Source organism: Saccoglossus kowalevskii, chromosome 22 (genome assembly GCF_978046115.1).
Source record: "Saccoglossus kowalevskii chromosome 22, keSacKowa6.1, whole genome shotgun sequence".
NCBI classification, from domain to species: Eukaryota; Metazoa; Hemichordata; class Enteropneusta; family Harrimaniidae; genus Saccoglossus; species Saccoglossus kowalevskii.
The window spans coordinates 29427779-29437564 of record NC_140662.1 but is presented as its reverse complement, the minus strand read 5'-3'; the positions used below and the strand labels follow the sequence as shown (position 1 = coordinate 29437564).

The 9786-nt window shown below is 36.5% G+C and overlaps 2 protein-coding genes across 4 annotated transcripts in view; one reads left to right on the top strand and one right to left on the bottom strand.

The window, feature by feature from the left end:
- Positions 1-2503: 2503 nt before the first annotated feature.
- Positions 2504-7586, bottom strand: LOC102804812 (uncharacterized). 3 transcript variants are annotated; one of them, XM_006825756.3, is made up of 4 exons: positions 7417-7586; positions 6847-6930; positions 3785-5150; positions 2504-3264 (listed from the first exon to the last, which is right to left on the bottom strand). In XM_006825756.3, the coding sequence occupies exons 3-4, from the start codon at positions 5142-5144 to the stop codon at positions 3194-3196; spliced, it is 1431 nt and encodes a 476-aa protein (XP_006825819.3). In that variant the 5' UTR covers positions 5145-5150; positions 6847-6930; positions 7417-7586; the 3' UTR covers positions 2504-3193. The 3 variants fall into 3 exon arrangements, with proteins under 3 accessions (XP_006825819.3, XP_085351721.1, XP_085351722.1); XM_085495595.1 differs by having other exon boundaries at positions 2504-5150; XM_085495596.1 differs by lacking the exon at positions 7417-7586 and having other exon boundaries at positions 2504-5150; positions 6847-7206.
- A 991-nt stretch (positions 7587-8577) lies between these two features.
- Positions 8578-9786, top strand: part of LOC102804725 (battenin-like) — a 44752-nt gene continuing 43543 nt past the window's right edge. Inside the window, exon 1 of the mRNA XM_085495901.1 lies at positions 8578-8832. Coding sequence (XP_085352027.1) covers positions 8655-8832 — 178 coding nt within the window. The 5' untranslated portion in view covers positions 8578-8654. The remainder of the gene's footprint in view (positions 8833-9786) is intronic.

Sequence of the window (9786 nt, the reverse complement as noted above, 5' to 3'; positions counted from 1 at the left end):
TTCCCCATTGATTGGTTCTTACATTGGATTTATTCAACTTTCCCAATACGATATCAACTGTATGGCACAATGGCACGAAAACGAAGCTAGTATCTTGCCTTACGCTTCTAAGAAAATCACGTGATCTTATAACTTATAAATTTATAACACTCATTAAATTAGTTAGTGACGATTCCGTCACGTGATATACATGGTTCGATGTGGGTCCCACGCGATGACGACTTACTTTGCTTCATATCGGAATAAACTGAGAGGAATTCTATAGCATCTACATATAATAACGTCGTTGTTACCATTTTATTCGAGTCTACATTCAATGTTATAAATTTAGTCGTGCAATGGATCATGGGATTTTATTTTGTTCACGTCTACACCTCGCCATGTGGAACGTATTGCCATAGTAACACGTTGGTACAGGCGTATACATTGATTCTGATTTGTGTAAATACATATCACGATTTAAATCTGAGTCACAGAGGTCAAAAATCCAGAATGCATTGTTACCGAGCTCCGCTGGCGGATAGAATAGAATAGAATAGAATAGAATAGAATAGAATAGAATAGAATAGAATCAAATAGAATAGAATTGAACCTGTATTGCTATCATACCCCGTATTTGAGGGTTTTACAATAAAAACAATAAATTCTAAAGATATGAAAAATAACGAACACTAACTACACGGGGAAAATCAAAACAAAACGCTCAAATTTCTAGACAAAAAATGGTGATTTGTATTGTCTAAAGCAGCTGGTTTAATTATTTCACTTTTAATTAAATAATATCGTATATAAACAAATCATTTATAATGTTTTCATCCTTATTGTTTAAAATATTAATTATTAATTCTCCATTGTTTTTGTTGTCTCATAGGGAGTGCGTAAAGTTGATTATAGTTCCTGGGATCCCTGTGGTTTCACTTAACCTGTTCGAATTTCGGTGAAAAAAAACAATTTATTTTCCTTGCGCTTTATACATCGTATGGGACCCATGTAGACCATCATTCAGTGCGACAACTTACTGTATGTCAACCAGTTTTACTAAACTTTTCACTGCTTTTTTTTGATAGACCGTTGGTGGCGATATTTCAGCAACTGATCCCCTGTGCGGTGCACGGGAATAACCTGGTTAGACTTGTAGCAGAGTGTAAGAATTACCGTAGGTGTTCAAATTGAGACAGTTATCATTGTAGTACCAATACAAGTCACTATACTACTAGGTCAAAGTTGACTACAATGAGATCTAGATGTTTTAGGAAAAAGCGAACGAGGAGATTGTTTTTGCAAGCATTGGATTTTTGTTAAATTACAACAATTAATTATAATGATTTCCAGGACTGACTGACAGCTACAGTACTTACACGATTGACCTCAAAATGTGACCGGTGGGTGGGATCGCTGTAAAAAGCGACGTACTTTTCAGAGGAATTTAAAATTGAAGCCGATACAACCGTACCGATAGCCTGTCATGTTCCGGCCTAGTACTTATATGTGTAGGTTTCATACTACATTTATATCACTGGATCACATTGAAATCCATGAATGCAAACCTCATTATTTTGAAAATACATTTTTACAAAAGATGATATACTAGACTTGTATTTCTAATTTAAAAGCTTTAGGCAAAAGTCTTTTTGTTGTCCACTATCGAAATTACACGCACGTATACGAACATAGAAACATGGAATACGAGATTTGAACTCGCAACTTGGCAAATTCGCATCGCCATTGTATGCAGACGCTCTTCCCGTTACGTAATCAAGCCACTGACTCAAAAAGACAGGTTCAACTGAAATAACGTTTGATGTAGTGAACACATGTTAAATAGGCCTTTTTTTTTTATAAGTACGGCATTCGTACAGGTTTCTGTGAGAAAGGAACTGAGAATGGTTTTCTATGACTTCCCCCGAAAAAGTTCTTCACCCATAAGCCTCTTTCTGAGTTCTTCTCCTATAGGAAACTGTGAGGGCGCACGAGTTTTAAGAACGGACATGTTCAATTCGAATCTCTGACGTCACAAGCAGCACATAAAGCCTAGTATAATCATATTCATGACGGGATATATATTCCTAACTAACGAAATTTCTACCATGGCTGTCTTGAATTGGCCAATTAGAACTCTGGAATTGCAATGCTTATATGCCGTATACACACATTATTGCAAGATACACATCCATATTCCGAAATATTACAAGTTGCAACAATTTATTCATTTTATTAGAACGTCATTTGTCATTCGTAGTCAACAACGTCAAAACAGAAGTCTGTGATGAACGTCAATTTCAACAATGGAATATTGTTAATCTGAAAAATCATTGTCTGTTCTTGTTTATGATTCGTCCTAGCAACGACTGTAATCGTGACGTAGCTCTGTCTACCTGCTTCACATGCTCCTTGTATTTAATATACCCATAATGTGTACAATCACAGTCCATCAGGGACTGTGGTACAATATAACAACTATAGATCCAATCGTATCACTTGAAATAAATACAAAGAACCGGAATTGTATTATTTATGTTTAATGCAATTCAAATTAATATTTATTTATAAACAAATAATAACACAGATATATTATAATAACATAGAATAATAAATATGTAATATATTCATCCTGAAATCAATATATAAATATGAAACGATCATAAAATTATAAATATTTATACATCGAAATGTTATAATCTTTGGTTCACGTAATGATTGTATTCGTAATGCTATGGTTACACCTGATAGCGCCCTCAATGCGCTGCTTTGCTCATAGTCATTCATGCCGCTATACATTTATACATTTTGTTTTCGGATAAGATCTCAATCCATGACGTAGTAGTACGTATTAGTCACGTGGTATTATTAGTACATAGTTATAGTTGAATTATTTCCCACAAATATCCGACAACCTATACGAATACGTCACGTGTCGCATCGCGGTTGCATAACTGGAAGATGACTATTATGATACAGCGCCCTCTATATACACAGTCATCATACTTGCAATCAGGATCGTGAATAATATTCCGACACTTAGATGTTAATTTAGGAAATTTAAATGTTAGACGCCGCCCTCTCCACCCCACCCCCAAAATACATTATTGTTCACGTAGTATTACTCTTTTCCTCTGTTCGTTCATGTCAACCCATGAAATAATTAACATGTACTGTGGTAATACTAAACCCGGTCGACTCTGCCTCGGCTATCTCACTGTGACGCAGTTGCTTCGCCGACTGAAACCATGTCATCTTCAGTCATAACGTCGGAGTCCTCCAAAGCTACCAAATATAAACATATTACAAATAAATTGATATTGTAACACTGGTCGTAATACAGTACATCCAAATAATAAGATGTGAATCGGTCAATATATGTCACGTGACAACTTGAAATATTGGTGAATGGAGTACTAGGATTCCTGTCCCAAAAACTATGGTGTCCAGGATCTGACGATTACTAGAATTGTTAATGCAGTAAAACAAATGTGTCCACCAACAGCAGCCTAGAACTGAAGATTTAGCTAAAGAAAGAGGACAAATGATTCACATTTGATTGTAATATCACGTTTAAAGCAGGAGGGTCGTCACCTGCGCACGCGCAGGAATTCAGTCCCAAGCAAGGTCCCAAGCGACGATAACAACACACAATGACACGCTATGGCCATTTGACGCATGCGCAGGTGACGACTTTCCCGATTTAATTAGTAATGGTTAACCCTTTACATGAGAATGTTGGATACTTTAGTCATTTGTAAATAATACTGAATATGCCATGAGTTTGGAAGAATGATGTCGTCACCTTGGTTCTCCGATACATAGTTATCGGTCTGCGCAGACTCAGTTGTTAAGTCCAAGTATTTCAGATTGTGTGCCATCAGTTCTTCTAACAGCTGGACGGGTAAACTGTCAAACTTATTTCCTTGTATCCTCAAATCGACTAGACTTCGTAGATCTTTAAATGATATCGGAATCTTTGCAATCTTGTTATAGCTAATGTCTAAGGTTTGTAAACGTCGAAGTTTTCCGAAGCTTCCCGGTAAACTGCCGATATTGTTGTTGTTTAGAAGAAATGTTAACAGCCTGGTAACGCGACCGATACTTTCTGGGATGGAAGTAATTTCATTATGTTCCAGACACAATATCTCCAACCACGGCAAAGTACAACCAAACTGTTTTGGTAACGATGTAATTTTATTCTTATCTAACTGTATTTCATTCAAATTGATAAGGTCGTTGATGGCTACTGGAATGACTGATATCTGGTTGTCGCTTGCAATCAGTTTCTGAAGGGCTGTGGTTTTGCGGTCAACGTATTTTGGAAGCATCTCAATCTGGTTGTGTTTTACAAACAGCGCCCTCAGCCTTCGTAACATGAATATTCCCTGGGGAAGTTCGACTAAGTTGTTATAGTTGGCTTCGATTAGAGTTAACTTTGGAAGACTGCGCCATCCCATCAAAAACGGCAGACTCTGTAAATGATTGTTATTTAAGTATAGACTTTCTAAAGATACCAAATCACAGATTGAATCCGGCAGAGTGACAAGTTTATTTTCACTCAAATCTAAATGTTGTAGTTTAGACAGTTTTCGTCCAAAGTTGGCGGGGAGCGAAATAATATCGTTCTTCCTAAAGCTGAGTTTTTGTAGATTGAATAATTCACATATCGCATCAGGAATGATTTCCAAGAAATTACCGTGCATATCTAAAGCGGTTAAATTAGTAAGGTTAGCGATACCATCTGGGATGTCAGTAATCCGGTTATAAGCTAAATCCAAGTATTCCAACTGCCTTAATGCCAGGATACCATTCGGGATGTACTCCAGATCATTGGAGTAGAGAAACAACGATATTAAATTATGCAACCTTGAAATCTGGAAAGGAATATATTGAATTCTATTATATTTTGCCCATATTGATCTCAGACAGCTCAGTTCAATAACTGGTGATGGTATTTCCTGAAAATCGTTCTCGCTAATGTCCAACCAGATGACTTCCTGGAAATTGCGAAACTGCACAGGTAGATCTGTGAGACTGTTTCCGATCATACGGATATTGATGAGAGATGTACGGTTGCATAGTTCTATGGGAAACGTTTGTAATCCCATATTGTACAGGGTAAGTGACGTGCCATTGTAAATACTATGATTCCAATCATCCATTTTATTCTACGAGAGACAAAAAATAGCATATCAGTCACGTGTTCCTTGTCTTGCACGTGATCTTTAAAACAATCACCGATAACTCGTGCAAGAAATGTTCTGAAATTAGACAAATAGGATGGCTACTGTTTTCTAAAAGCATTGTGGGTAAAATATCCAAACTGTGTCGACAGTTTATGTGTAATAACAGGTACGTGCAACAAATTATTAACGAATGAACCAGACCAAACTAAAAAGCAACAGTTCTATGTATTTGTACAGCATGGTGCATGTAAATCGTAAATCATTTTGGAAAATAAAATTGACAAGGAATGTCAATGTGATATTAGACGATATAAAAATAAAATTTGAACGAAGTCACGTGATATATTCATGCTTTCACCGAATCAAATAACTAGAGAGACAATTAGCTAGGCATATACTTTCTTTTAAAATTTAGTTCGAGGTCATTCGCTACCACAACAGTGAAACAAGATATATGTGAACACAAAGCATCACTCAGGTGAGTACGAACAACGATGTATCAAACTTCTCAAGAACAACGGTGGTTGTTTCACCAGATCCGTGACCCTCGGTATAGTTCAAATATTACCCCAGATTTGGACTGAACGCCAAAAAGGAGAAGATCTCTTCTCTGGGTAAATGTGCACATACAATGGACAGTCAACGCCACTGATTGCAATATATACATTAATGGATGTCGCACGAATATATACGTGTTCGACCGGGCCTGGTTTACACCGGGATTGTGCATTAACTTGTCTTCATGGTCATTAATTACACAGTTATACATGTTACACAGTTGTATTTCCACTTTGTGAGACCTGCAGAAAATCGTTCGATGTCTCTTATTATGTATTAAAATGTTTTGGGTTGGTGCAATTCATAAAAAATCTTATGCTTCAGAATCACGGAATCGAATTTAACGATGCCCTAAAACATGCAAATTACACCAATAAAAAATAAAATCGTATTTGATTTGGTGATTAAATACCATGACATTGTTACTGTCAAGAAGTCAGTTCGGTGTTCCCAAATTTAGGATTTGTTGCCAAACTGATTTTATTATTACTCACGGTGGTCGGTGAATAATCTGCGGTGTTCTACGTATAATACAAAGTGGGAACGTAATCTACTTACACATACATACAAGAAAGTCTCTACGATGTATATCATAAAATTAATCGCGTTATTGGGTCAATGGAGCCAAATGTATTTTTGAAGCCAACCAACGCAAGTATGTCCAAACAACAAAGCCTAGATACACGATCGTGTATTTGTGATAAGATTTGACAACTATGCTATTAAACAAATCGCTATTGTGTTTGTACCACCACGTTCCGTATTATATGATATCGCCTTGTTCCCTATTCCCAATATTATAAATAGAAAGAAGATGAATGGTGAATGTTGTGTCTTTTAGTCACAAAGTCATTAGGATCACAATTTATAGCGTGTGATTGAGGTCAGCTCACTTGACCTAGGCGTTAAATGTGAACGTGGCCAACTTTCGACCAAGGTATATGAAAGTGGGCGTGGTCAACCAGACTACGGTGGACTATCGATTAGGGAGGGACAAATATATAATTTGATATTGGGAAAATATTAGTGAAGTATTCAGGAGAACACCAACATGCCCTCCATGTATAACACGTCCGTTGACGGAATCTCGCGAGAAAGCATATGAAAGTAAACAGCTTACCGACAGTGATTTCTATTTTGACTTCAGAACTCTTCTTGTAAGAATATCATGGGTGTTTTATACTAATAAAATGCATGCCTTGTCCTGTATATACAGAAAACACAAGGCTATAATAATAACAATAGAAAACCAATAAACAACATTCCTCGCGAACATGTCTCATCTTGTTTCAAGTCCGTATAAATCTATTTAGAGTAAAGTTCAGACAGCTGTTAGTTTCACTACTCGGGTCAAAGTCATGTAAAAACAATGTTCAAATCACCGCTATGTGATATTTTTGCAGTAGTACCCAGCACACGGTGTCAACGTGATAATAGATCTGAGATCGCCTGTATATGCACCGGGTCTGCTGGCTCGACACTCGCGTTAACATATCCTACAAATGGAACGACCTCGTTTCATGTTCTATTTATGCACGCTACGCCCATGGTTCGCTTTGGAACAGCATTATACGTTGTTATTGATTTCAGCATGGTTCGTTGAATAAATTAAGAAAGTGTCGATGGCATTCAGTTTAGCCCAACAAACCGGTATATGTATGTATATCTAGCAATGAGTTGTCCAACTTACCTGTACTGCTATGTCGAACTTGTAGCTTGTGCATCATATTGTAGTATAGTGCCGGTCGTACATGGAATGTCAGGATTGATTTACAACAACACACTATAGTAAATTGGTAACTTTATTAACATCGTAACGGTGTCAACCACTATCATAATACCAGGTGAGAATGATGTCCGCCCTCTATCGACCACTGTTACCGAAGATGGAGTCACTCAGGCATCTCAGACTGTAGCTCATGGAGGCAAAACTATTAGTTATCTTCGAGCATCTATTTTTAACAGTGTACGGTTGTTCGCTACCATTATGAGAAATGGTCAGATTTTCTTGCCGTTTACACGATAATTTTATTTTATGCTGTTCACAAATTAGAGTTAAAAACTTCATGGGTCATGAAACTACGTTTCGGACAAAACACAAGTCAAGCACCCATAACAAATCGATTATCGAGTCTGTTTACATTGGTTGCTATGGTAAAATATTTCCACCATATCACACAACTTGGTTTGATTACATATGGTGAAAATATGTAATAATCAGTTTGGTAGACGTTTATCATTTGTCGTACGTTGTATATCGTGAGTATTCTTCACAACGATGATAAAAAAGTAATCCAATTACAAATGTAATTTCTGTTTATATGCGCTTTTAATAGAACAAATACGATACATATACAATCGTAAGAGCAGTTATAGATAGTAATAAATAAATATACAATAAATATTCACTAAAATCGGAGAACCGTGACTGTCACCAAGACAATAATGACGTCATTGCACACTGCGCTTGTTGACTAGGTAGATAAAAGTAGAAACCTACTCATAATTTTTGAAAAAAAGTTGATCATAAATCACATGACAATGTTCATTAAATTATGTAAAATAATGATGCTAATTTCCAATGGCATCATACAATAGCATCTTTTTGTGTGTTACTGTGACGTATTCTGAGAAACTTGACAATGCCCTAATATTTGTCAAAAATGGCTATTTTAGAACAATTTAATAGGACACAACGTTAAAGGAAATTTACATTTTTTGACACTTTTTAAAACCCAGATTTTTTGAGGAGATTATAGTTTTTGAATGGTAAATGAACAGCCGATTGAAAGGAACGGCTATAACTGCGCCCTCTAACTTTGTAATTCAGTTCCGTCGTCGAGGGCGGCATTCAAAACATGAAATTGTCAGCTGTTTTGTGTGTTACTGGTATAAATCCCTCATGTAGTTGGGACGATATTAGTTTAGATGGAACTAATTCCGCGAAATGAAGTTGAGTTGAAAATGGACGACTTTTCGCAGAATAACACAAGTATACAGAAAGGGGAATTTGACAATGAACTTGAAGAAAACGATGAAATATCAGAACGTCATCAATCTGATGTCGATGACGGCTACTTCATTTCGAATCAAAGTAGAATTATAGGTAAGTTATTGTTGATATATTCATGTGCGTTCTGATTTCGATCCTGACCTCCCTGTAACCATAAACCACAAGAATACAAGTGTTTGTCGTAGGGCCGTGATACTTACAGTCAGCTGACTGTGGTGTAACCCACAGGGTGTAACCTTAATCTAAGGACTGCAGTTACCAGGGTTTCACCACAGGGAGGCCAGGAACTATGATAAACTGTACGCACTCCCTATGAGCGGGGGGAGGGTATCGGCTGGTATCTAATGTAAGAAATAGACAAGGGATGAAGGCTCCAGCCAGCTCACTTTTTTTAAACTGAAAAAAACAGTCAAAAAAAATGAAAAATAAAATCTAAAAAAAAATACCAGGTTGAAGAATATTAGTTGCTTTTTCAAATTTCGCCAAAGCCTTACCTACATTTTACCGATATCTGCAGAATAAATAAAGAAAACTACACAAATTGACTCCATTTATGAATAATTAACGGTTTGCCCAAAACGAACAACACATTTGGAGGCGTGGCCTTTTCAGAAGTTGTCAAAAACCAATCACAAGACTGGTTATGAGCCAGTTGAGCGAGGCTAACCGAGTCGTAACCTTGATGTGGTTTGTAATCAGTCTCTTTTTTTCTTGTAATGTTGTATCTTGGTAATGCTTTGTTCAAATTTAGTAAATATATCATACATGTTAGGATACATATTCAACATTATTTAAAGTAAATAGTGGTGCATACACATAAATAGTACGGTCCAATCCTAACTTAACATTTAGATAGATTTTAAAACTGACACATATCTAAATTGTGCACAGTTATCTGTCAAATTAGTAACACAGTAACACATGTAAATAATACAAACAATAAGTTGAAAATATTGTTGAGAATGATAATAATAAGTATATATGAAAAGGTTGCATCTGCCGAGTCTTACATGTGGCAGTTTCTGCACATGTGGGACCATGAGTATC